This window comes from Anguilla anguilla, chromosome 12 (assembly GCF_013347855.1).
Source record: "Anguilla anguilla isolate fAngAng1 chromosome 12, fAngAng1.pri, whole genome shotgun sequence".
Taxonomy (NCBI): Eukaryota; Metazoa; Chordata; class Actinopteri; order Anguilliformes; family Anguillidae; genus Anguilla; species Anguilla anguilla.
In genome coordinates, this window is record NC_049212.1 from 29,116,466 (window position 1) to 29,144,005 (window position 27,540).

At 41.9% G+C, this 27,540-nt stretch overlaps 1 protein-coding gene across 1 annotated transcript in view; it reads right to left on the reverse strand.

The window, feature by feature from the left end:
• prkdc (protein kinase, DNA-activated, catalytic subunit) overlaps window positions 1–27,540 on the reverse strand; it is a 45,905-nt gene that overhangs the window by 462 nt on the left and 17,903 nt on the right. Inside the window, exons 36-85 of the mRNA XM_035385040.1 lie at window positions 26,865–27,068; window positions 26,076–26,264; window positions 25,868–25,972; window positions 25,575–25,742; window positions 25,023–25,150; window positions 24,392–24,599; window positions 23,212–23,390; window positions 22,649–22,817; window positions 22,201–22,266; window positions 21,907–21,970; window positions 21,464–21,609; window positions 21,132–21,269; window positions 20,609–20,728; window positions 20,043–20,186; window positions 19,427–19,578; window positions 18,822–18,953; window positions 18,477–18,585; window positions 18,099–18,226; window positions 17,771–17,920; window positions 17,133–17,306; window positions 16,665–16,763; window positions 15,782–15,992; window positions 15,076–15,277; window positions 13,578–13,772; window positions 13,187–13,302; window positions 12,450–12,581; window positions 11,805–11,969; window positions 11,282–11,490; window positions 11,050–11,188; window positions 10,620–10,808; window positions 10,313–10,537; window positions 10,105–10,213; window positions 9,904–10,006; window positions 9,335–9,521; window positions 8,809–8,983; window positions 8,364–8,557; window positions 7,580–7,760; window positions 6,588–6,748; window positions 6,236–6,447; window positions 5,284–5,371; window positions 4,953–5,096; window positions 4,138–4,345; window positions 3,947–4,014; window positions 3,639–3,859; window positions 3,121–3,213; window positions 2,852–2,932; window positions 2,184–2,255; window positions 1,513–1,714; window positions 874–1,062; window positions 649–788 (exon numbers count right to left, since the gene is read on the reverse strand). Of these exons, the coding sequence (XP_035240931.1) occupies window positions 649–788; window positions 874–1,062; window positions 1,513–1,714; window positions 2,184–2,255; window positions 2,852–2,932; window positions 3,121–3,213; window positions 3,639–3,859; window positions 3,947–4,014; window positions 4,138–4,345; window positions 4,953–5,096; window positions 5,284–5,371; window positions 6,236–6,447; window positions 6,588–6,748; window positions 7,580–7,760; window positions 8,364–8,557; window positions 8,809–8,983; window positions 9,335–9,521; window positions 9,904–10,006; window positions 10,105–10,213; window positions 10,313–10,537; window positions 10,620–10,808; window positions 11,050–11,188; window positions 11,282–11,490; window positions 11,805–11,969; window positions 12,450–12,581; window positions 13,187–13,302; window positions 13,578–13,772; window positions 15,076–15,277; window positions 15,782–15,992; window positions 16,665–16,763; window positions 17,133–17,306; window positions 17,771–17,920; window positions 18,099–18,226; window positions 18,477–18,585; window positions 18,822–18,953; window positions 19,427–19,578; window positions 20,043–20,186; window positions 20,609–20,728; window positions 21,132–21,269; window positions 21,464–21,609; window positions 21,907–21,970; window positions 22,201–22,266; window positions 22,649–22,817; window positions 23,212–23,390; window positions 24,392–24,599; window positions 25,023–25,150; window positions 25,575–25,742; window positions 25,868–25,972; window positions 26,076–26,264; window positions 26,865–27,068 (7,583 nt within the window). The remainder of the gene's footprint in view (window positions 1–648; window positions 789–873; window positions 1,063–1,512; window positions 1,715–2,183; window positions 2,256–2,851; window positions 2,933–3,120; window positions 3,214–3,638; window positions 3,860–3,946; window positions 4,015–4,137; window positions 4,346–4,952; window positions 5,097–5,283; window positions 5,372–6,235; window positions 6,448–6,587; window positions 6,749–7,579; window positions 7,761–8,363; window positions 8,558–8,808; window positions 8,984–9,334; window positions 9,522–9,903; window positions 10,007–10,104; window positions 10,214–10,312; window positions 10,538–10,619; window positions 10,809–11,049; window positions 11,189–11,281; window positions 11,491–11,804; window positions 11,970–12,449; window positions 12,582–13,186; window positions 13,303–13,577; window positions 13,773–15,075; window positions 15,278–15,781; window positions 15,993–16,664; window positions 16,764–17,132; window positions 17,307–17,770; window positions 17,921–18,098; window positions 18,227–18,476; window positions 18,586–18,821; window positions 18,954–19,426; window positions 19,579–20,042; window positions 20,187–20,608; window positions 20,729–21,131; window positions 21,270–21,463; window positions 21,610–21,906; window positions 21,971–22,200; window positions 22,267–22,648; window positions 22,818–23,211; window positions 23,391–24,391; window positions 24,600–25,022; window positions 25,151–25,574; window positions 25,743–25,867; window positions 25,973–26,075; window positions 26,265–26,864; window positions 27,069–27,540) is intronic.

Consider the following 27,540-nt stretch of genomic DNA (forward strand, 5'->3'; position numbering starts at 1 on the left):
GGGCAGATAAATCAACACTCAGACCAGAAACGCCAAGCAAGCTGATCTCTACTCTTTCTGACGTTAGGGGGAATCTTCATCATTCAGCATCTGTCATGATGTATATTTCCAAAGATATTTTTACAGCATGTCCCTGCTATAGAATGTCCGAATATCCAAAAACAAAATTTGGTTTCTCAGTTATGCATCCAGTTAAAACTGCAATGATGCTTCCTACAATGTAGAATCAAACCGGTCTCTCCACTGCTGACTGCGTTATTATACACACAGTCATATGGGCTCCTATAACCACACATACAGTCAAATGGGCTATTATGGCCATACACAGTCACGTTGTCTATATAGTGGAAGAAATGCTAGCAATCCATGCTGTCTCATCAGAGAAGGCCTGGCGTAAGGTTACATGTGCGAATAAATTGTTCTGGAAAAGGTAAATTATAAAAAGTAAATAATGGAAATATGTGAATGCCATATAAATAATAACCTGACGCATTCTGCAACTACAGAATCACTGGGCACACATCTGTTTGGTCCGAATGATCAGGAAGGAATACTTTAGAAAACTTATCTAATACTTTCTCTTTCGTATCTGATTCCACCTAATGGTCTATTCAAAGAGTAACACACCAGCATTTCCAGACTTAATACCTGGTGATAACAGCTGGATTAGCTCCTTCCAGTTTTCTTCGGGCAAAGTTGACCTTCTGAACTGGGTACCAGTTGATTTCTTTGGTGTTCACGGTCCGCACCCACGTTCCTCCCTTCTTTAGCTGCTTCAGCTCAAAGTTCTGAAAAATAATTATATTTTTAATAAATATTTTCCGGTCATTGTGGTCACAGTAACTTGATCAATACTCAAGTGGTAACATGTACCTTCCAGTCCAAAGAGGGCTCCTTGACGAAGATGTCCATTGTGTTGAGGAGCAGGTCTGGATCAGCTCTGTAGGCCCTCAGTGAATGTACCATGACGCTCTGTATCAGACCAGACTCTCTCATGGGCTGCATGAGGTTGAGGAACTGCCGCGTCAGGCGGAAGGGCATCAACTCAGGAATAGGGAGAAACTGAGGGGGTAAACAAGATGTATACATAAGATACATAACTAACTATACATAACTCTATCCATAATGCCCTTAATGCTCAAACATTATCAAAATACAATAATGTTCTGCTTTATAAAAACTCTAATGCTGCAAAAAAGTGTGTCCAACATCAAGACAATGGTGTACAGACTGTTATGCCACTGTGGAATGACTGGATCTGTTGTGGCAGTGCTCTTAATTGGCCCTCTAAATTGTTTCTTGCAGCTGTATTTTTCTGTGTGTCAGTCTTTTTTTCTTATTCTACAGTAAATTAACTGCTTGTACAACTCATGAGAAGAGGGGAAGAGGGAATACGCTGGCTGGGGGGGGTGGGGGTAGGGGTATGCACCAACACTGTTGCTGTATGCCTCCATTTTTTATATAATGACTGATTAAATGATTCTGGTTCCACGAGAAGTCACAAGAACCTACCTGTGTGGCAGAGCCGAAGGCGTGGCCAAAGTCAATGCCAACTGCACCTCCTGTCTCCATGTTGACCATGAAATTGCTGAGGTGGCGGTCCCCGATGCCCAGGACCCACTGGCTGATGCATATGAGGGCGTGGGAGCTGGAGAAGTGGGACCGCAGGAAGAGGAAGGCCTCTGGCGTCCTGCTCATTTTCAGGAATGCTCTCCTGGAAAGTGAAAAGGCTCCATTACACATCAGTGACAAAAACAGAGCTAATCATATCCTCCTGCAATCCATTTTTTGTGAATGACCCTGTAGGGGACATGAGTCTCTGGTCTTAATCTCCAGAGCCAAATATTCTACTGTGCTGAAACCTTTACAAGGGACATTCAATAACAATAACAAGTTATATTTTTTTATTATCCAAGGCACTTGTATGACATCAAAAATTAAAACACTTAATATCAACAGTTACCCTTAACAAAAACAACTATAAATAAAAACAATTGTTAAGTTTGTTGCATGTAGGTAGCTAGTTTGATGTATGTAGTTTGTCTTAAATGTCTATTTAAGAAATACAAAGACTATAATATCCACAGTCACATGCCCACATGTTCCACATGCAGAATAATATACTTTCTGACAGATTTCAAATCTTACCATACATTTGCTTCAAGCTAATAACGAATATATACCTCAGAAGATCCTCTGGGACAAGGCGCTCAATGTTCCTAAAATTGGTGACCGTGTCATTGCGATTTACTTTCCTGTAACACAAGACCAATCACTGTGCATCATGACCATATTAAAGGTATGAAGATAATTATGAAATTCTAAAAACTCAACATATGTAAAGAAAAAGGTATATGCAACAGAAATGACTTCAAGAACTGACATATTGCACAAGCAGTACAGAACAAGCCAAAGCATTTAACATTTTTCTGAACCTCTCCTTATTTATTTTATTGTATGTCTAGGTTAAATGCTGTTGACTGCTTTCTATATGCTCCACTAAAGTTCTACAAATAAAGACAGAAATTGTCAGATCTTTTGAGAGCATAGCAGACTTTTTTCTTTTCTATTCTGTATTGCTAAAGAGCAGCCACATGTAGGTAGCTACAGTGCTAACGGATGTGAAGATGTTTTGTATTTTAACGTGAAACGAGGGAAAGGCTCAGTATTTTTTTAACTTGCATAACTTTGCATTAGGGGCGGAGTCACTCAGGATTTTTAAAACAAGTTAACTCTGAGTGACGGATGCTAAGGGGCAGCAGTGAGGTTCAGACTCCAGTGAGAATAACAGACTTTTCACACAAAAAGAAACGTGCTATCACAATCACCCACACATTCACACACAACCCACTTGTATGCTTCAGTGTATCGAGCGTTTCCCTCAGCCTTCCCTGCTTTTCTGCTGAGCCAAGTGTCATAGGCTTCATTCGGTCTGAAATACAGAAATACGCAGAAACACAGGAGGCAGACGTGAGGTGAAATTTTACTATAGATGAATAATTGCACAGCTGAACACACTTCACAGCTGCAGAAGTATCCTCGGTCTTTGGGGGAAAATGGGAAAGGAGCTGAGACTGCCACGTTGCTTGTTGAGCAGTCACAGTCTTTCAGGATGCTCACCTTAAAGCGTTTTTCTTCTCCTCCTCAGTCATGCTGCTGCACAGGAATTCCTTCAGTGTGCAGGTGTTTCCTATCCATTCAATCAGGCCAATCCTGCAGAAAACAGAATGAATATGCATAAAAAACAAATCAACATGAAATTGAAAGATATTGGTCATGTAGGGGTGAGATACTGCAGGACCATGACACCCCCTCCCCCCTATACACCCCTATTCGGCATAATTGGCCATCCTTATTCACTCTACATATTGCATCATTAACACACCACATCCCCCCCCCCCTTTAAAAAATCTTTAACAACAACCACAATTCCGCACCACCTACATTTGGCAAGAGGCACCTTTAAGTGTTTGCATGTCACACAGTGTAATTAATCCATGTAATACCCACTATTGGAAAAATAATGCCTGTAAGTCATAATGACCACCTTGGAGGTATTTACCAGGATGTCATGGGAACCACCTTACTGTAGGCATTTACTCGGATGTCATGGGAACCACCTGACTGGAGGCATTTACCTGGATGTCATGGGAACCACCTGATAAGTGTGGAGATGCATGTTCCTTTGAGAGCAGCTGGAATCCTGGGACAGGACTGTGTTCATGATGCCGAAGAGCTGCTCAATGCGCTGGTCCTGCCGCAGGTCTTCTCCACCCTTCACCAGAAAGGGGTGTTCCTGCTCATCATCGCCCCGAATGATCAGTCTCTTGGGCTTCCGGATGGAGGTCATAACCTTCACCTGAAGCAGGGCATTTCCAGCCTTAGCACTTCCTTAAAACTCAGAATACACTGCCTTTTCAGTTTAATGTATACATGATGTACGTACCCTCTCGTCAAATCCAACAATCTTCGCATGATACTCTGGCAAAGGTTTGGATCTGCCATCATATTGTCCTAGAGTAATAAAGCATAAAAACTTTTTTTTAATGAGGCAGACAGAACTAATTTTTACACCCCAGTGAAACAGGAAGCTATGGGAGACCAATTTTCCACTATTCTCAAATAAATGAAAAATACCTGGGATCTCCAGCTCATTCTTCAGAATATCAGCTCTGAAACTGCTCATCCAGGGGGAATACTCTTTCAGGTTCCCTGGCTCCTTCTGGAATCTGCGCATAGACATTTCGAGAGCTTCCACTGACTTCAGGAAGGCCTTGTCCTTCCTCTTCTCAAACAGCTTTGAGCCACCTGGTCCCAACAATTTCTCTATGTCTTTGCCAAATTTCTGTTTTGAGGGGGGGGGGGAAGAAAAAAAACATGGCATCACAGGAGCAAAACATTATTACCTTAATTTATAAACAATTAGAACTTTCAAATCTTGAGGTTCCTTGCTTTGTCCCCCATGTATGGTTTTCCTCACCAGTTGTTTACCTATCAAATTTGATTTGGATATTCTTCTAATATTTTTCCGCAAATAGCTGTGAATACACCCATGCACTGTAATGGTTAGGGAACTGGGCTTGTAACTCAAATGTCGCCTTGACCTGTTATCTTTATGATTCTTATGACCTGTTATCCTTATGATCTTATGATCTAGATACACTGAATGGCCTGCTCTTCACATTATATATTCTTATGATCTTGAAGGACTGAATGGCCAGTTCTTCTCATTACTTATTCCGATGTTCTAGTGGGCTAAATGACCTGCTCTCCGCATTAAGTGTTCTTATATTCAAGGTGGACTGAACAGCCTGTTCGCATCAATTTGTATTCTCATGTTCAATGTACCAACTGCATATCGTCTTCCATCACAATGGTCTGAAAGAAACATCAAAGCAAAAGACATTCAAATAAATCTGTAACATTCTAAAAATGAAATTAAAAAAGGATACCTGTATGAATCTCTTGCGGAAAGACCCAAAACCTTCTCCTTTTTGATCTCCCAGAATGGAGTGCATTTCCTCATACATGTTCCTTATCATCTTCTTATCAGTGTTTGGTTTCTCCAACTCATTCTTCATAGTGTCCCACCAGTCCTATGAAGAATGTTTTAATACATACAGTTCCAATACTTGCTGAATTTAAAATAATATGAATCATATGGAATGACCATTCTGAATCATTTTAGTTATTATCAAACATTCCATTTTTCTGGCGAGGTGGTATTTTCAGCTTAAATGATTATTTCCTTGGCATTAAAAAGCGGTGTAGCATGTTTGTTACCTTGAAAAGCATTTCCGGGTTGGTGAGTTGCTGTAAAGCATCAATGAAGTCTTTATGAACCCCCCCTTTATCCAGCTGATATTTGAGCCTGGTAAACAAGGAGAAAAACCCAAATACTTCAGCCAGATTTGGAAAAAAACGTTGAGCAAAGAGCTACGAAAGCTACCAATCTATCAAATGTTTTTATTTTAATCATACATTTCCCCAGATACTGTCCAGGAGTTTAATCTCGGTGGCATATTTCTGAACACTTGACGAACTATGCTCTAGAACAACTGGTGCAGAGGTTAAGGTTGAATCCTATTGGACTGAATTAGTTCTGCTATTCCCTGGTAAGGCCAGCATTCCTCCTGAGAGCCTAAATATGTTTCCATTAGGCTTACCACAATTGGAACACTCATCTGATTACCTAGCATTACCACCAACTTCTCTCTGCAACTGAACAAGCCCACTTTCGAGTGCCTGCAAGGCTAATGTCCAGCTGCATGTGAAGGGTTTTCCGCTGACTCGTGTCTGAGAGTCCGACTTGTAAACTACAATGCTGACCTTACATTCTTTAAAAAGCAGCACACGCTTGTTGTGCTCCCTAAGGGAAACCTGTTTAAACACTCTAACAGGACACTGCTAAACATGTTAGAAATACAGAAGGACCAAGACAAAACACATTGGTGTGATTCTCTCAAGCCTTCATGCTTATAATTATAACTAATTAAAATGTTAATTAAAATGTTCGAAAGCCTGTTTAAAAAAAATTGCAACCATTGCTGCAATCTACATTGTGATAGGGCATTCAGTTCATTATCGCAAAAGAATGAATGATAGTGATATCAATCAAACAGGAAAAAGGCGCTACTATGTCTAATACGTTGAGACTAATGGACAGAACTGTCAAGCCAGGAGAAAAAAAATTGAGATTGTGGAGTCTTGAGAGAAATTAGCAGGCTTAGACTACCTGGTGACAAACTCCTTGTTTGCATGCCCAGTGGCCGAGTCTTGAAACTCATAAGTCTCACTGCTGATCATGTAGGGGTAGATGAGTGCCTGTGGATAGAACTCCGCAATCTCCTGGATAATCTGCTGCACTGCAATCGCCTCCTGTTTGTCCAGCAGTGCCATCATCTGATTGATCCAACCAATCAGCATCCAGCAAGGCACAGACAACACCTAAAAAAGCACAGAAACTGCCCTGGTCAAGAGTGAATATGAACTGGCAGAGAAACACCATAGATTTTAAATGTAGAGTATCGTAGATGCTTAAAATTAATCATATAATAAAGAGAAGAGAGACGGTAAGTTAGGCAGACCTCTTTGGCCATGAGATTCAGGGCATCTCCAGGATACAGCTCAATTATCTGTAGGAGTCGTGGGAATTTTAGTCGAGCCCCTTCTGAGTTCATCTTCAGGCCTTTCAACAGCATCTCCACCAAAATGACAGGGAATGTGTTCACCTCAGGGAATTCTGAAACTGAAAACAGGAACATTACTTTTCCTATTGTCAGAGGATACATGTCTGTACTTTCTTTGTCACACACCTTTTATAAAAGGCAGGCTAACTTGCAACTACAAACGTGCTTTAAACAAGCAGCAGAGGCAACTTTACAAAGCCACAGTATTCAGTATTAAAGTAACATGCATTCAGCTATTATTCACAGCTAACACATGTAACCTTCTGCACTTCCTATATACACACACACACATCCTCTGTAAAATCATTGAAAATTATGATGGAATGATGCATGCATGCTTTAGTCATATATTTAAGGTCACGCTTTCATTTCTTCCCAGCATAACTACTGTATTTTCTCTATGTCCATCTAAACGGTAACGCCCTCACACAACAGAAACCAGTACAAAATTCAGCAGCAAGGCTTTTAATGAAGGACAACCACATTACACCAGTCCTTGCTTCTTTGCATTTCTTTCAGTTGCTTTTAGAATTTACTTTTAAAAATGTATTAATTATTTACAGCCAAGGATTAGCTACAGAGAATATAACTATATTCAATATAACTAAAATGCCAAGCAGGACATATATTTTCTATATATATAATTTATTTATTTTTAGAAAAGTCAAAATCGAGTCATCCACACAGGAAATTAATTTAAACCTGGTGCAAACTGCTACCACTTATTACAAATAGTATGGTTCTACTGTTTAAACTGAGTGCCAATCACACATTGGAGCAGTATCTTAAGATGCTTTTCAAACCTGGTGCAAACAATAGAGCACTGCGATATACAACTGAAGCGAATACAATCTTTCTTATTTTTGAATTTCGGAAGCCCCCATACATACCATGAATGTTCTGCTCCTCTTCTCGCAGTTTTTTGTCACAGAAATTGGCCAGGGCCAAGTAGGCCTCGACGGTGCTGTGGGTGTCGATGAGCCCCCCCGCGCAGGCCTGCGGTTTCCCCTCAGCCGTCTTCACCGCACTGTGCAGAAGCTCTAGAGCTCGCCGCTGCAGCCCCACCACCACCTGCAAGAGGGGGACTCTTCAGTGCCAACACACCGGTGACCAAGCCCAAGGAATCACTTTATTAAAAATAAATTACTGCACTCAGTTTACTTTATATACTTAAAGGCATTAAAATGAACCACATACTGCTTTTCCTGATGTCCACTGTCTGTCAATCAACCTTGATCCAACCAGCAAATCTGAGTAACTACACACAAATGTCTTCATTCTTGGTTGGCATCAGCAGTCACTAGTCGTGCCGGGTTGTCACCACAAGAAAACATGACCTGTAGTTGCTGTGAGTCTACTAAAGCACTGGGCTTTGTTCTTAGTATGTTAGGTGTTTGCAGATAAAAATGGCTGTAAATTGTGATTTTGAGCCATATTGCATTGGGATCAATATGTTTACTCTTTCTCCACACAATTAATTACAATTAAGTATATCCAATGAAAAAGCAGGCTAAGGAAATACGATACGTAAACCAGTGCACAGTGTGCTAGTGCTTTGGGCAGGGTGTATGCTTCACCTGCGGGGGGCGCATGGAGGTAACTCAGCCAGCAAAGGTGATCCATTTTAGATCAGAGAGAAAAAATTTTTTTTTTAAATAAGGAAGAATATTCCACCTGCTGAGGGTCGGAAGGTGAAGATGTTCCAGACAGCTGCAGCAACCTCTCTGCCTTCTCATTCCCGACAGTCTGCAGAAGAGTCGAGTCCTTACTCAGGGTGGACGCCAAGATGGAGTAAGTAGTTCCCAGTAAGATATGATGGTCCTGGAAAAACTTTGCTGTCGCATCTGTGTACGTCATCTGGGTTTCATCTGCAGAATTCAAGTTGGGGGAAAACATTCACTTGGTTTCTTAGCTTTTGCACAAGACTTACATGCACAATACAGGTAGTCAGAAGGATGTTGCCTTTTCAGAAGCATTCTTTTCTTTTTCAACGTTTTCACACCTAACGTGAAACAGACACAAAGTGGCATACCGTACAGTGGGACAGTCTGCATAAGCAGACACAGAGTGAGATACCAAGCAGTGTACAGTCTGTATAAACAGACACAGACTGACATACCAAGCAGTGGGACGGTCTTGAGCACACTCAGGATTTGTTCTTTGTTGTCTTGGCTCTGGCAGCGTCTGTGACTGTAGCGAGTGAAGCTGTGGACCCACGTCAACAGCCAGCTGCTCTGCAATTTCGCCTCCCTGTGGAGTTCTTTCAGCAACTTGGTCGCCACTGAAAAATTATTCTGAAATGACGACAACTCAGTATTACCACAAAAGCAAGAAAACATCACTCCAATTACTTGACAAAAAAGAAGTTTAGGAGTACAATGGTATTATTTCGATACCAATAATTTTATTATGTCTCCACTCGATACTGAACAATGGGGAGAATTCATAATAATGGGACTGTAGGCAGAAAACCTTTAAAGATGAATAAAAAAATATTAAGGACAAGATAAGGAAGAAAATAAAAATAACCCAGGTTTCTGTGTGAAACCCCGCCTACCCCCCCGGTTATTTCTATATCCAACATGCTTAGAATGGGGTTCCACTCTATTAATGAATTAGCACTGAAGGCCGGGCTTTGCGTTTACCTGCATCCATGCACTGTCGGCCATTTTAAGTTTCATACTGAACTTGCAGTCCTTTATCATCATAGTGAGATGCTCGGGGTGATCCGGTGGTATATTCGATGCACTGGCTCCATCACCATCAACCTCCATATTGTCACCGGAGGCTGAGGTGGTGAGTTTCTCAGCAATCCTGTCCAGGAAGAAGCACCTGAAACAGAGATGCAAATGTCCTAAAAGGTTGCAAACAAACATGAACTTCTAGTTTTGGCATTGATGCATTGCATCAATAATTGGGAAAATGTCCTGGTAATTATCGATATATACTGGCAAATTTTGAATAACATACTGACAGTAGACTTCATTAGAAATAAAACGCCTCTACCTTGCAGACCTCTGTCATTAATGTTTTCAAGGACCACTGCACACATGCACTACTACAAGTTTGCTGGCGTCCTCCACATGCTTTACCAGTTCAGAATGCACAGTGAAGACTCTCTCAAAGCACTGATGTACATCACTTGTCGCATGTAGAAGTTAGTACAGTGCATGCCACATAGGCTCCTATGTGAAATGACAAACGAGCATCTTACCGCGACGTGATGATATCATCCCACACGTTCATTGGATCCATTTTTGCATCGGGATACCGATCTGTCCAAAGTGTTATCAGTTTCTTGACAGAGTTTGGTGTTACTGAGAAATGCAAAACATTATAATTTCAGTTAGAATAATCCACCATCTTCAACAAATAAGTATATAAGTAAACAACAGAGGGCTGCCAGGGCTGTTACCATCTCTTGTGATGAAGTTCAGGAACTCCTGTGTCTCTGTCAGAGCCTGCACTGACTGCAGTTTGGTCATGCGGCTTTCATTCAGGAGCGAATCAATGTTGGCGTAGTTCTACACAAAAAAACAAATCAGCGGTTAATTATATGAGGCACTTCATTATGGCCAGAAAAAAAAATGGACCTTTGAGGCTGGTTCCTCTTTAGTTCTAACCTGCATGAAGACCTGAATGCTGTTATTGGCATAGTACTGGGCCCGGTGGTAGTCTTCCTGCAGGATGTACAGAAGGCTGAGCTCATGACTGTAGTAGGTCTCCATGATGCTCTTCCTCTCCTCCACCTTCATGGCGCTGTCCACAAAGGTGAGCAGAGCCTGGTCTTGCTGCCCCAGCTGCAGCTGCTTCACCATGCTGCGCATCAGGTAGGGCAGATACGCTTCCTGAAGCACAGAAACGCCGCGTCACTCTTCGCCGATCACACTGAAAACCATAGCACTTGTGATGGTTTTGCACCCGTGATACCTGGTAAAAGGGATCGGTCCATATCTTCTGCAGACCGACGGGTGTGCTGTCATCGAAGTTGACGGTGCAGCAGTATTGAACAGCCTTCCACTCAGTCAGATGAGAGTAGGCCTCTAGGGCAGCGATATCCCAGAAGTCCTTCTCTGTGACAGTGGGTTCCCCGTCCGGCCACTCGTCAGTGTTCAAAGCCTGGGATAACACATTCAAAATAACAGCACTTCTGCAAGGTCTTTCTGCAGTGTGATTGCTCTCACTGTACCCATGGTCTGTACCCCAGTATACCAGCGATCAGTACCTCTCTGAACTAATGGCCCGCAGCCCCAGAATATCAGCTCTGGAGGGCTGAAATCCTTGGACTGTCGCTGAGGAGCAGAGGACCCCCTGAAATCTAACACAGCCCTTTGTGTGGCTGTTATCTGCAGTACTCTACCTCATTATAGAGTTTAACTGCTTCGGCATAGTCACTCTTTGCTTCTGCCTTCAGGGCTTCGCTAGTGATGGCTTTGGTCCCAATCTTGCCACTGAAGATCCCCCGCACAACATCGTAGTCTCCCAAAGACCTGTACAGTCTGCACAAGTGGAAAACATGATTTTTACAATCATTAAATGCACCATCAACAGTAAAAGCGTGTGGCAGGACAAGCGGGTGAATGTGGGCGTACTTGGCCAGGTGGATCCAGCGCTCTGTGTCGGGAGACATGCTCTTTTGGGTGCGCGGGCGCTTAGCCGCGGGCTGCTCGGAGCTCCAGTCCTGCCCCAGGGCCTCCTCCAGCAGCAGGACGCCCATGGGCTGCTGCAGGCTGGACAGGCAGCTGGAGCTCACGCCTCCAGGCTGCACCTTCAGCAGCTCCTTGTGCTGGTAGCACATTTCCTGCAAGCAGACATGCAATGCACTTTAGAATACCAGTGTGAAGGGAGTTATTCAATGTCACTCTATTCAATATCACTATACAATTACTATAAAAAACAAGGTTCTGAGGTGATCTGGGAGATGTTAAAGTCCATTGAGTGAGTGAACCAGTGTAATAGCTGAAGGTAGCATTCATATTTGATTATTTAAGATTTGGTACAATATGCTCCGCACTGGAAAATGAATATATTTATCACAGACTGATCGACAAACTAAGCAATTGCATGAAAGTCTAAATCATCTCCAGCTGATAACCTGTACAGAGCCTCTCAAACCTGAATACAGGAGACAAAGGGAGGGAAATATATGGTGCTTTTGTTCAGGAAGTTGTTGATGTCCTCCAGAAGCTGTTCTGTGACTCTTCTCCTTTCTCCTCCCATTTCTAACAGGATCCCAGCAAACAGAGAGCTGAACAACTGCTTCGCAAGAGTAGGGTCCCTCTACAAAAAAAAAGCAAAATCATGAAATGGACAGTAAAGATAATGAGTACTTTGCTCACAAGCACATGCACTTTTCTGCACAGTTCAATTTGATTTTGCTTGTCAACTGCAGAAAACCACAGGCGTCGATCGTAGTAACAATCATCGCCGCCATGCAGTATTTCTGCTTTCTTTCACTTTTATTTTGTTGATCATACCTGAAGCAGGAGTAAATACCATGTGAAATGCTTCCGGGAAAAAACATCACTATTTATATCTATTGGGTCATTGCACAACTTTGCTGTTGATTGGCTTATACTGTAGCTGCCATGCGATCATGTGGTGTGTTTCTGCCAATAACATGGAAGCCGCAAGGCCACATGAAAGCAAATACGGCGCATGGCAGAGATGCTTGTCAATACGCTAACAAAACATTTGATAAGAGCCAATATGGTTAATCACCCAGCCCTAGCTTAGTGATTTAGAGCCGGAAGGAGAGACCTGTGCCAGAGCCTGTAAGGGGGCGATAAGGCTGCTGTGCTGAATCTGGATATCGGGCAGCTCTCCCAGTCTGTATCGGCGGTACAGGGTCACTTGGGCATCTCGCCGAACTTTCTGATCTGCTGCCTTCTCCTGCAGGACAAATTGCGTGATGTCACTGACCATTCATACACAGAAAGAGGTTTGGTAATACATGTATAAAGAGCAACCCAGTTCAAATTCTTAGAAACTCAACACTATTTTCATACATATATTTAGGAGCCATAGAGCCCATCCATTCACTGAAACAGTGCCTTAACAGATACCAGTCCGTAGGGCCCATCCACACTCTGGAAGAGTACCTTATTAGATACCAGACCATGGGGCTCATCCACACACTGGAACAGTGCATAACAGATACCAGATTGTGGGGCCCATCCACACACTGGAACAGTGTCTAATAGACACCAGACCATGGGGCCCATCCATACACTGGAAGAGTGCCTTCACAGGATGAATCTCCAGCAGTCCATTTTGATAAAATTTCATACCATAGCAAAAATGTCCACAAAACGTATAATGTTTTGAGCTTTCCTAAATCTAAAGCAGTGGTTCTCAATGCAATGATATGTCACACAAATGCAAATAATCAAATTCTGCCCATGTCAGCGGTAATGAGGGCAGGGAGACCCACTGGCCAACAGCACCGAGAGAAAAGGGCTTCGGTGCCTTTCACGTGCCCTGCCTTTCAGAATTACCTTCTCATGCTTCTGTTTGATGATCTCCTTCTTTGCAAAGTTCAAGCTGGTTTTCTCAGCGTCCTTCAGGAACTTTCTTTTCAGCCTCAGGATGTGAGCCCGCTTCTCCATCGCGGCTGTGAAAACAAACTTACATTCAACGCCCGGGGATTCAGGGGCACACAATTTCTCTACTGCATTTTTTATTACATAAATATATACTTGCTGAGGTTTTGCTAATCATTTTCAGAAATTAATGGGTTGTGTTTATCAAACAACTTCATAAAGATACCATTTCCCATTTTTAGCTCTGAAATAAACCTCATCCCCATAGCAATGACACTTGAAATAGAGAAAATCCTTAACCTGGCTCCCAGTGACCCCAGTACTCAAATCCCCACATTGGGCATACCATCTGTCATACTGTCCACAGTGTCCGTAGGGGTGCTGAGCTGCTTTAAGCCAAAATTGGCCCCCAAGGCCTTCCTGGAGACTTGCGGTCGGTCCGTCTTCCCGAAAACCATTAAGGACCCAGAGGACTGTGGGGTGTACTCTGTCACTGTGTCCACACTGCTGCCAGTGAGCCAGTTGAAGGCCTTACGCCTGCCTGCAACACAAGAGATCAGGAAAAAAACCTTTACGGACAAAACTTTACCAACCCTGAATTTCAAGCACTCATGATGAAATAGACAGCCTCAATAAGCCAGTGTGGCAGATCATCCCCAAAGTCTACTGGATGTCAACTTTGGAGAGCTATAGTTAGAACAATATTGCATGTTTTGCATTTTGCCTATAGATATTTATAATCATGCCAGATTCTTGCTGAAATATGTCTAGTTTCAGATTTTTGATTAATACTTTAACCTTGCTGAACATAGTCACACAGCATGTCATGTATTTGTACAGGACCAATGCTCCGTGGTTGCAGTTCTGCTAAAGCCTTCAATGAGAAGATAAAGTTATGGGAATTACCCAAAACCACTTGGGATTTCAAAGAAGTTATCTGAATCACCTACTGCATGTTAATCGACCAATGGCAGCCATATTTCAGACTGGAATTTTAAAGATATACTTTATTGAACCCCGTGGGGTAATTTGACCTCTGCATTTTGACCCATCCTAGTTACTTAGGAGCAGTTGGCAGCCACAGGGCAGCGCCCGGGGACCAACTCCAGTTCTGAGGCCAGTGCCTTGGTCAAGGGCAACTGCAGGAGTGCAGCTAACATGCATGTCTTTGAGTGTGGGAGGAAACCGGAGTACCCGGAGTAAACCCACGCGAACACGGGGAGAACATGCGAACTCCGCACAGAAAGGCCCCAAGCCGAGATTCGAACCCACGACCTTCTTGCTGTGAGGCGACAGTGCTAACCACTGTGCCACCGTGTCCGCCCGAAGATCCAGACATTTTGTAAAAATTCGACAAACCATCGAAAAGGATTATTTATATATTTTTTAATCAATCGTATATGGCCGACTTGATGGTCCCACCAGAAAAGCAGGATTTAGTCACCATATAGGGTGTGAACTATTTAAATGATTAACTATTATTAACAATAATAATAGCAATTTAAGTCAGTCGAATAGGAAACTTGAATTAGCCAGCAAGTCAAAACTGCCTATACCATATTTATGATTAAGTAAGATAGATAAGGAAAGATGGAAATTAGAAGTCATACACTAACCTATGAATGCAGGCTCACAACTTAGAATGTACAGATGACTAATTTTGTCATTGTAAAGATGACATGTAGCAGAGAACATGACTGTATATGTGATTTGTCATCTCATAGAAAAAGCTCCCTTCTCAAGTAGTGCATTATCTGTGTGACAGACTGGGTGTATTTGAACATCTGGAGACAGTAAGAATGCCTGATACAGGTGTTTTTATAAAGTTGAAACAGTGGCAGTACCTGCTGTCTGAGTTGGGGTGAACTCCAGAGTTGCCTGGGTGGCACGGAGCTGGCCTCCTGGGACCCAGTTCGGAGACGCGGCGCCGTCCTGGGACGGGGACGCGGACGGGGACGCAGACGCGGCCTGAGTGGCCAGGGTCTCCGCAAACATGGGCGTGAGGACTGTACTTCTGTGACGCCAGTTGGAGTCAATCACATACTCCTTAAAACCAGAGAGAAAGGCGTAATGCTGTAACGCTGTACGCTGTACCCTTTCTCAGATAGCAAACAGGTTGGGAAGTAACAGGGCATGGTTTCATTCTTTTAATATAGTTCTTCCAAACTAAGGTAATGGTAACATTTGAATAGCTTTTTACCATCGCTGACAAAAAAGTGAAAATAATCATATTTTCTGAATGGCTTCATGAAATCATATCTAGGTGTGACTAGGACGATACATCAAATCGCAATCTTTTTAAGAATAATAAGAATAACTGCCACCATGGGGCGTAAAGGTGATTTTTTGTCATCCTTGATACAGTACCATCCAAGAATCAGAGGCCATTTTAAATGCTTCGGGGAAAAAACCTCATCACTGGTATCTATTGTGGATAAGACAGCAAATTAGCAGCTAGGTCTTACAGCTTCCATGTGATCATGTGTTTAACTTTTTCAATCACAGGGAAGCTGCAAGGCCTTGCTGTGGACAGCAGGATCCCCAGCGCACCTGGAACTTGCAGTCGGAGAGCGGGTACTCAAACAGGGGCCGGCTGTAATCGGGGCTGCGGCTGGTCAGCTCCAGAAGCAGGTTGGTGGCCAGGCTGAGGAAGCGAGCCTCGGTTCCGCTGGAGTACAGCGAGTGCAGCAGAGCGAACATGCGCTCGGGCGTGCTCGCGGGAAGCCGCTTCTCGTGGCTCCAGAAGTTGTGCACATACAGCCTGCAGGAGAAGGAGCAGCTTTTCACACCACACAGGGACTGCCGCTTTATCTAGGGCAGGTGACCTCAAAATGATCTCAACTTTCATTACTACCAAAATCCCTGTGGCATCACCTGACTAATTATTGATTAAGTGTGACCCTCACAAAAGAAATTAATTGATGTGTTACACCAGGTGAGAGGAAGGGATGTGACATGGACAGAATATCAAACACAAGAAAGTGTTCTTAGTGACAGCGACAGTAACCTCCTAGTACACTGCACACTGACTCTATCTAGAATCTTTTTATTTTGTCATTTACAACAAATCCATACACGCTGAAAAAGCAAAAACAGACAAAGACTTTAATTATGGTCTGAAATAAACAATGAGGGGCAAAATTTTGATAATCCTAAATTATGTGCTTTTTAAAATAGGCCAGTTAGAAATGGTGGGAATATTCTCGAAAAACAACTTTGTTTTCTATCTTTTCTCTATCTTTCTTATGGTTTTCAATCGTTCCTTGAGTCAGGAGATCATGTTTTGTTGTATAAAAATATGTTTAGAGTGATTCAGTCTTGCCTTTCACAAAGATTAAAGGTAATGCATAGGGCATGTAATACAAATGATCTGTAGGCAACTTAGGCAAGAAAGAAAAGAGACAAATTGACATTATAAATGTGATAGACTTACTGAAGCCCTTGGTTTTCATCCACAAGTCCCTGTAGCAGAGTGTCCTTCGCTCTACTGAAGACATCCACTGAGATACTGTCAGACTGACTCTCCTTGTCACTAAAGAAACATATATATATATATATATATATATCGATATTAAAGACAAAGACAAAAAACAAATATTTAGACTGTGGCACCTCAAATCTAGCCATACCATTCTTACTTACTGGTGAACTTCATTACGGAACACAACTGAACTGAATGTCATCAACTATTTTAACCATACATTCTCAACTCATTTTAGTGTATAATATTAATTTCAATAACGCTGCAATATTATTCAAGGCTTAATCGAAAATTTATTTTAGCAATATATGCTTGTTATCCATTGTGAATTTATTAAAATATTATCAATATAGCAATTAAATGAATATCAGGGATATAACAAATAATCAGCGGTGAGAACCATAGCAGAAGGAAGGTTACCTGTAGTTGTCATGAATCCACATGAGAATGTCATACATGTGCTCCCTGCACACAGGAGAGGGGTGGCTAATGAAGGAGGTCACCACACCAAGGATCTCCTGAACTTCCTCAGGCTTCATGTTTGGCAGAATTTTGTGGACGATACTTAGACAGACCACCTGCCTGGCCACATCCCTGACAAAAGCAGAATAAGAGACCCCATTACTGGGTATACCTATGGCCCAACCCTGATACTGGGTATGCCTATGACCACACTCAGGGGTTCAATAGCAGTATCCCAACAGGTAATCAAACCTACAGCCTCAAGTCAAATCAAGTCCAGATAATTCCCTAACCATTACACTTCACAAAAAACTACTTACTCCTCTTTTTGCATTTATTCTTGCAATTGTCTGTACAATAAATTTCCGCACGTAGGTATATGCCCTGCTAGCCTTGTAAGATGGAAATGTAATAAGACTGTAGATAGAATCGTATGCCAAATGCTTAAATGTAAATGCTCATCATTCCTAAAAGACAATCTGCATTTGGAATTCAATTCATGGGAGTTGCAGGAAAAGCGAAGGTTTACAGCAATGAGTATAATATACTGTACTTTCAAGTCAAACAATATTAAAAATGATAAAAGAGTGACTCACCGGTGACCCATGACTTGGCAGAAGTCCTTAGTTTTTAGCTCCAAGTAGATATTTGGGATCTTATCTGCCCGGCTAAGCACACACTCAAGACAGTGTGTCTTCAGCAGGCCGTGCAGCTTCGGCAACAGGAAGAACACTTGGTTCAGAAACCTGCAATGATAATAACGTCAGAAAAATAAAAATGAGTTATGTTGCTAGGGGTAATGTAACTATAAAACAGAAAAATTTTACTTGAAATGCAGCTGCAAATTGCTTTTGAAAAGCAGAACATTTTGACAGCAGTCAGTTAAATATACCACTGAAAACCAAAAGGAGAAATCATCCTTACCCATCTGTGAATGGGGGGTAGTGTCTGGACACTTTACTCAAGCAAAGAATGAATCTGTCTTCTTTATTCATTTTCATAAGATCCTTCAGCTTACTAGCAGCAAGATCGAACAGGGGTCCCTCGGATTGCTGAAAATGGCACAAAGCGTTAATCAGATGAACAGCCACATTCACATCTACCAAAAAAGTATTCCTCTGTCCATACATCATTACCACAGTGCCAATGCTGTTATAGTGGGATCTACTGTACAAACAGTTACCTGGTCTGTCCCTTATCATTGAAAATGCAAAACAAAAAAAAAACTGCCAAAGAATAATGGCAACAATTAATTTGGTTCATTAGTTCAAAATTAATTTCAAAATATAAGTCTCCACATGCCTTCTCTTTCTCTGCCATGAACTGCATGCTCAGGCCAATTATTTCTGAAGCCGCAGAGTAGATTTCCTTAAAGTTGAAGGTAAGATTGCTCGCCAAAGACTGGACATACCTGCAACGCAAGTTTTAAAAAGTCACCATTTTGGTTACTTCTGGGTACAGATATTTCACATAGTCAAAGGGTGAAAAAAATATGAAAAATAGGTGTGTGTGTGTGCATGTGTGCGTGTATGCATGTGTGTACGTGTGTGTGTGTGTGTGCGTGCATATGCATGTATATGTGGACATATGTGCGCGTGTGTGTGTGTATGAGTGTGTGCCTATGTATAGGTGTGTGCGCCACATTACCTTGCATGCTCTACTCCACACTTGGGGTCATAAGGAGGGAGATTATTGGCCAGCACTATCCCGAGGAGCTGAAGTCCCACAGAGTTGTCCTTACGGCTGGGGTCTGTCCCAGAAAACTGCTCATATATCAGACTGCAGAATAAACAGCATTATTTGAGCTCAGTACATCCCAATGAACTTGCACTAGTGCCTCACTGATGTTGACATTCACTAGTCTGAAAATGTTAGCCAGTTCTGCTGTTGCTCATATTAACCAGGTGAATGCAGTTATTTTCTCTGTTCGGTTTAAATTCTTTCCCCCCTATTTGTCCCAGTTTGGAATGTCCTGTTACATTAATCGTCAGTGCTTGTTGCTGCCAGTCATATTCATCATTGCTGTGATCCCCTCTATTGATTCCAGAGAGTGCAGTGAAGCCCATGATGTCAGCCTCCGCTTATTATCACACTGTGGTCAGCCTCACACAGACAAAAGTAAAAGGGAGACATTTCATTCACAGCTCAACGGAGGGCAGTTGCGTTCGTCTGAACTAGCGTGACTGGGAATTCTAAAAAGGGAAAAGCAGGGATAAAATTGGTTTTGAGGAAGAAAGAAGCAGCTCCCGAACCTGTAAGGCACCACGAGGCAAGCTTTCCAGCACTCCACCACCGTCTTTATGATCTCCAGGTTGTGCCTGAAGACGGCTCTCTTGCTGTGAAAGCAGTTCTTCATGAGGAACACCAGCAGCTGATTTGCCAGGACCTCATCTCTTGTGTTACCCTGAAGGAGAAAAAAAGGCAAGCGGCCTTTGTTGTGGTGTAAAGTTGCTGCACACAACCAGATCATTTTTACTATGTATTTAGCTACTAGCTACATACTGACATTCTCTTGCGGCTAATTAGCTCTTAGCTTCATACCGTTACTGGTGGTTCTGAAACTGTGCTACCTGTGTTACCTGGGAGGGAGGATAATAGCCCCCCTTCCTAACCTCACTGACTCAGGTTTCTATCCTAGCAGCTGACACTGGTAAGCACACAGCACAATGTAAAGGATTCAAAATAGTTAATTAATTCACAGTATAAAGATACATTTTTCAAGCCAGCAGTGACACAAAAAAGAAAAAATTTAGTTCTTCTTAAAAAAATTACAACTGTGCAAGACAAGCAGACAAGCTTTCACAGTTCAAAAAAACATGAGAAGTTGAATAATACAGATGAATGATGTACAAAAGAATTGAGTTGGACCTTTGGGGTGACCAGACTGGTCCAGGACAGGACTGTGACAACAATGTCAACCACCATGAAGTGGATTCCAGCACCTCCATTGTCTTCAGAAACCACCAACTGCAACAGAGGCCCCAGCCAGAATTTGGCATATGGACGGAAAATCTGGAAAAAACAAAAAAAAACAAAAACGGATTATGGTATGTGCATGACGAAAGTGCCCTTACTTATCACCACCACAGCTGTGGTTAGCAGATAACAGAGAGGGAATGTAGTCCCATTATAGGATCACTTATAGAATGAATGTATTCCTGGTATAGTATCACTCACACTGGGAAGGTATTCCTGCTGGACACAGTCTCACCCATCACATGCACAACATAAAACTGTCTCTCATAAGCACCCTTGACTATCCACTGATTTTGAATGCGTTTGTTCATGTATGCCAATGGAAATAAGAGGCTCGGACTAAATAATCCCTGTCTGACAGTAGTTGTCCATTACAGTGTACAGGGAAGAAAAGTGCACCTCATACAGGATGCAAAAGGTCATTTGTAGGATGCAGCCAACTGCAGACAAGCTTTTACCTCCTCAGTGTTTATGATCAGTTTTGCAATGAAGAGACGAATATTCAGTTGTGTAGAAGAATTTCCCAGTTTTCCATGAAGAAACTTCATCCAGGGCGGAAGTTCATTCGGTTCTGTGTCCTTCATAGAGTGGGCAGGTAAATTAGTGTAACGTAAATGAGCCAAAAAGGACATACAAAAAGGTAAATGAGATTTGCCATAAAGGTGTTCTGTAGTAAAACATAAAAGACAAGCAGTGAAGTACAGAAAATTTGAATGCAAATTAAACCTACTAAAACTATTCAGTGCTTTAATATCCATAATGCAAGTGTCCTGGATGACAACATGTTGCAGTGAAAATATTTTTTAACTTTATTTTTATTTTTTTTTATTGAATGTCAATTTTAATTCAGGTTTCAACACCGTAGTCTGGTCCCCCATAGGCGGCCAAAATAAAACTGCAGGTCTTAGGAGGATATCCAGAAAAGATGACTTCTTTTGAAAAGGTATTCTCTCTAAATGAGGTAGAAAACCATGAACAAACCGGCTCTACACTGGGGGTGATGCTGTTCCTCTGCATGTGCCTGACTAGATTGATCATGGTGGCCATGCACTCATGTTGGTTCAGTTCATCCATTTCCAGCTCTATCGTCTCATCCTGAGGGACTGCCTCAGTCCGTGCCTGTGACAGGGTCCACAAAACAATCAAGGGCTGTTATATTGAGAAGGGATCTTTAGCAGGAACCACCAGCTTCCTATTCCAATGAGATGTTTAAGGTAGTTCAGACCAGTCTGGCATATTTGAGTACAGTTAAAACACTTCAGCCGTCTCATCTTCCGCAGTCATAAAGTAGAAGGAGGTGGAAGGTTCCGTACCCTGCTGCTGACGGCTGTTTGGCGGCCAGTGATGTCAGAACTGTAAGAGAAGCTCTGGACGCCCGTGGAGAAGTCGAACTGACTCATCTCCTCACTCAGGCTGCTACCAGCCATAAACGACTGCGTGGAAAGGTACCGAGGTACTTCTGGGAAAGAGAAAAACAGACATTTTTAATCAGTGCTCAGAATCAAAGGAACATGGCTTTGTGCTATTGTTAATGTTAGCTAACGTTATTATGTAACCACTGTTAATGTGCATCTATTCTCAGTGTGCATCTTTTGTGAATGTGTATCTATTGTCAATGTGCAACAAATGTCAATGAGTAAATAATATCTATCTGTAACTAATTCCAATGTGTAACGCATGTTAATGACCAACTAATGTCAATGTGTAACACATGTTAATGTGCAACTAATGTCAATGTGCAACTAATCAGTCTTACCTTCTTTCTCCGCACTGGCCTCTTTCCGAATTGTTACAAATTTGTTCTTCCTCTCAAGAGGAACCTTTGGGAAAAATGTTGTATGTTTCATTTTTACTAGTGGTGAGTACAAATATCCCAAATTGTATAATACCACATTATTATAATAACCTCATTTTCGGGGGAGGAAAACAAAGTGAGTGATGACAAACAGTTAAAACCACAATGTAAATTCTGTTCGAGGCTTTCATAGTTGTGTTTCTATTTTACATATAAAATTTGAAGAACACAGCAATATCAAACAAATTTTGGTACCTCAACTTCGATGGGGAATCTGTACGTCTTCTGTGTGTCAATGATGTTCTCTAAAATAAACTGATTCTGAAATAAGGAGGTAAAAAGAAAACTTTAAGGATATATTCATATTCTGTGTAGTACACTTGCAATTTTATTAATACTCAATGAGCTAAATTATTCTGAAAGTAAGCACTTTTATTGAATTTTAGAAATATTTTTAAAGGAGAAAGAACAGTCTCCCCTCCTTTTACATTTTTTCTTTATTCAGACAGGTTGACAGCAGAGAGGGTAACCCATACTGAAGGGAAGACAGATCAGAAGGTGCCATGTTGGCAGTCGAAACCCTGCCCGTGTGGAGGGACTCGTAAATGGCTCGTCTGCCAAGTCTTACCCTCATTACCCTTACAGTATCACTAACCGCCAACAGAATGCATGTCTCAGAGCACCAAAGACAAAAGCATCTTACTTTCTCTGGCTTCTCAGAGAAGAGGAACCCTTGGTAGAACTTGGCCTCGTTGAAGCTGCAGCTAATGACAGCGATTGCGCAGTTGTAGGCTGCGCAGTGATACAGTCTCCTCTTCTCCAGAAGCTGCGTCTCTCCAGTCATGTTCTCCGTGAAAGCCTCAAAGCAGGACCTGTGAAATAACACCAGATAGGTGGGTGTGCCTCATTCCCACAGTAAGCTATTGTGATATGGGCAATACACTGGTACCGTTTACAGTGAAATTGGAAAACTTAAGAAGTACAATTAGAGGTGTGCAAATCAAAGCTAGGTATTAATTCATCAGTGTGCCTTTAATCTCATATCAGCCCAATGATAATGCTAAGCATCAATTCATCAATGCGCCTCTAAATATATATCAGGCCGATGTCATCACCATGACAATTCAAAACTTGCCTGATTATTTATGTATAAATGGAGACAAAGGAAGTCTACAATATGATTGATTCATTTTTGGAAGATCATAATAGCTTTGCTTGAATTCACAACTGCATAACACTTTATTCAGACGTATTTGGAGTCCTCACTTGAGCAGGGTTTTCGACAGCTCATTCCCCTCCACTTTGCTTGTTCCAGAGAAGGCCTGGTTGATCTCCGATTCCTTGGAATAGACATCCACTTTGGGAAGGCGCGAGTATAGCACTTCTAGTAGCTTGTAACAGCCTTTCTTCTTATTTATTTGGGCCTCAAACGCACATTCACTTGACTGAGAAAAGCATAAAGAAACATGAGATTCATCATACGTTGAACACCAATAACTACAAACATGTTAATATATGCAGTCATGCTTTAGGCATTTGAAAGTGGCTTTTTCTCCAACCCAAAACTGACAACCAAGATATTTTAGGCTACCCTGCATCTAAGCACTCAATCAAGCAGTTTTTGACCAACTACCTTACATAACAATTTTATCGGAGGGCTGTTTAGGCTGCTCAGTCTCCTCATTTACGCAGCTCTAGAGATTTCTGGTCTTTGACCATGCTGGATCTTTGATTTCAGTTAAAGGCTTCTGTTCTTGCAAATCTGTAGCGTTAGCTGAGATTTAGCTAAATTACACAGCTGTCATTCAAGGAGTGAAAACCACAAAAAAAAAAAATTGTTTTGATAATTTGACCTCCCAAACAAAGTTTTGTCAATAAAAAACTTAAGCTACAAATACTCCAAGATGATTAGGCTGTACATGTATATCTAGCTAGCTGCATGCAAACTATTCAATGCTCACTGAAATAGGCAGAAGCAGTCGCACCAGTTCTCAGTGAAACAGACAGAAGCAGTGGCTCCAGCTCTCACTGAAACATTTGCTTCAAACTGTAATGTAATAAGGACAGGGAGGAACGTATTTATGCGGGGAACAAATCCATCATGTCACTGGCTGTCTCTTTTGTAGAATAATATCCTCCATACGTGCCGTCAGAAAGCATGATTCCACGCATCCACTCTGATGCATATACTGCCAATCACTCACCATGAAGTACCAGACACATTGAGCAACTTAAAAAAAACTTTTCAGAGCAACGGGACAATCATTTGAAGTTTGCTTCAGCTAGTTACAAGTAGCAATCTACTCTGGTATCATAGCTGTAGCTAGCTGCACTAGCTATCTACCCTGATATCATAGCTGTAGCTAGTTTCGTCTTAATGATCCTGTCATGCTGTAATTGGATTTCTATATTACGAACAAATATTTCCCAGTATAAAAGCAGGTACCTTAATGAACCTGGCCTGCAGAGTTGTCATGAGTTCTGCAACATGAGAGATGAAGAACTTTCGCACGGCATCTGGGCTGCAGTGCAGGATTAGGGTAAGCAATATTCGATCCACCACAGCATCACATTTGGTGTTGGAAGAAGAGCCTTCCATCTGGAATGTCCTGTAGATTGTGTCGAGCAGCAGCACCTGTCGCTCACAGTTCGACCTGCAAGCAAGTGTAAGTTGACATAAACTGAGACACAGCAGTCTCAGTCGCCTGCCCGATAGCAAAGTTGACCATACACTTTGCTGCCTGGCTAGCTATTTTGAAAAATATCCCGCATTTTGTGTTGGTGTCAAAGCAAAGAACCTCATTCTTACACACATTATTCATTCTGAATTTAAGTTGCTGATTATACTTGAGGCAGACAAACATGGGTAAACTGGTGTTCGGGTTTTTACATTTATTTTGACAAGTACTTGACACAGAAACTTACTTTGAAAAGATTTCAAGAAGCCTATAAGCATATATTGTATCTGCAGAGACTGGCTGTTCAAATTACCAGAACAAAAATCCATATCATGTGCAGACCATACTGTTTTTGTCTGACCATCTGAAAATACTGAATTCCGTTAGGGGTTAACTTACCACTTTGCAATTTTTTTAAAAGTAGTCTGAAACAGCTCCTCCAGAACGTGTCTCTCATCACGGCAAAGGACTTCTGCTAGTATTTTCAGCAGCACAGGACTCTGAGAGAACTCCAGGGCCTCAAGGAACTGGGTGGGGTGTACAACATGACATTTTGCCACATTCGCTTCCAGAAAACATCACAAAATCACTGGACAAAACAAGCCAGTTCAATTTGGCTCCAGATTTGATGCAGATCCTAGATTTCAGTCAAAGCATTCAATCATTAAGGGTGAGTACTGGATTCGTGTTTTTTATTTTTTTATTTAACCTTTATTTTACCAGGTTTACCAATAATGGCCTTATTTGGTTTATTCAACTTTTTTGCAAGTATGTCTCAAACCCTTATCCTATCTCTGATAAAACATTCTGAATATGGGATATGCTTTCAGACATGTTTATAAACTCTTCTCTTGTAAAGCTGTCATCCAAGTAACTGTTCAGGGTATCAGTGAAATTCTTCTTTTTGTGAAGCAAAGCAAAGATAATTTGTCATTGGAGAGTGAGACTCACTTTCTTGATGCAGTCGGCATAATTGTTGAATTCCAACGAGCCCTTGGGAAACTCGTCAGACTGCATGGGGAAATGAGAGGCCACGAGCACCTCCAGCGCCTTCTGCAGCTCCATCAGCGACCCCTCCGGCAGAGCCGTAAAAAATGGAAGGACCAACAACGCGTGAGTCTGAGAAAAATAAAAAACAGGTAAGTATCAGGCACAAATATTCCATTGGTCCCAACCTAATTCCCTGTCTGCCCTACCTGAATCACTTACTGTTACCCGCTGTTAAAACCATAGCAGCAGTTTACCTTGAGGTTCAGTGGTAGCACCGAGTCAGTAATAAGACCGGTGTATGTGGAGAAAACCACATCAAATGCTTGGTGGCTGGGGTTTGCGCAGATGGTGGAATCTATCTGGAAAAACAAAAATGAATACAAAGAGGCCTTAAGCGACTAAGTAACAAATGCAATCCAATGAAAGCAGAGAGAACGTAAAGTCTGGATGGACGACAGGTACCTGCAGCATTTTAGAGAGCAGTGTTAGGGTAGCCAACTTGCTTTCTGGGGAGGAAGTGGCACCGGTCCACCAAGGACGCAGGAAGTCCCACCCCTTCAGTATCCGCTCCACCAGCTTGCTGCCCTGGCTCTTGTGCATTAGTCGCTCGGTGAAACTCTGATCCAGCATCCCATTCAAGAGGATGCTGGCCTACGGTCCAACAATAATCAGAGGAACACAAAGCCCCATCAGTAACAGACAAACAGTAGTATAAATCCACCTTCACAGGCTCCTCATTATATAATACACAGATTATTTTTGTTATCACTGGTGCAAAAACAATGAGCAATGGGCTGAGTGTCATTATGCATTCATATTTCCAAGATGGGCTGTTTGGCCTGTTCACTTCATTATGTTTTTTTTAATACACTTTTATGTCCATTTACTTTTTGAATACTCCTGTGTATTTTGTTCACTACCTTTACTATATGAAGTCCCTCTATTCTCCATAAGCAAATGATTTTTGTGAATGAGTAAAATTTTTTAAATTTTGTCATTTTTGTCCCATCTAACTTAACTGTGAAGGAGAAAGGGTCCGTAGTTCTTTAGTACTAACTCAGCTGCCTCTCTCAGTTATCAACTCAGCCATCCTTCCATTTCTTTCCTAATGATTCCTGAAACTATGAAGCTCATAATAAACTACCCGACAGATTAACCCAGTAGCTCCATATGAAGAACAGTTTAAACACATGATCAAATGCCGATCATTGAATAATTTTATCTTAAGGTCTTGTTCTAGAAGTATTCTACCATGCTGGAGTTGACAGTGGCCATCTTCATGAGCAGCGGCATGGTGACATCGAGGTTCTTCAGCAGCTCAGAATTTACAGTGGTCTGAAAGAGGCTGTAGAAGTACTCCCCGTGGGCGAAACTGCTGTAGTTGCGAGTGGAACTTCCTGGCAGAGGTACTGACAGCATGTGGGTATTCAGCAGCAAGTGCACAACTTGCTCACTCTGAAAGGAACACACATTCAAGTCCTGTCAGAACAACATCTAAAATACAACGGGGAGAAAACTCATGTCCTCATTTATTCAAGGAGCAAAGATTGCACATTTTGCACAAAACCCAAAACTCAATATATTACCCCAGCTTGCTGATTAGCAAGAAAAGCATGGCTGGATAAAGAGCAAGTGACGGTAGGTGATACAGTTTACTGTAATCATGCATATTGGACCTTGAACGTCTGCTATACCAAATTATATGTATTAAAGAGTGCAGTGGTAATGGTATATGTAGATATAAACAGTGGGGCTGTGGTAATGGTACAGTATATGCATTGCCTTTCTCAGTTTTAAAGATTGTTATATATTTTTTATTCATGGTTGCCTGTCCTAGGAATAATCAGGCAGTAGATATAAACAGACTGAGTTTGTTGTTATTTCACAGGAAGGATCAGGGTGTATTTACAACAGACTGTGTTTGTTC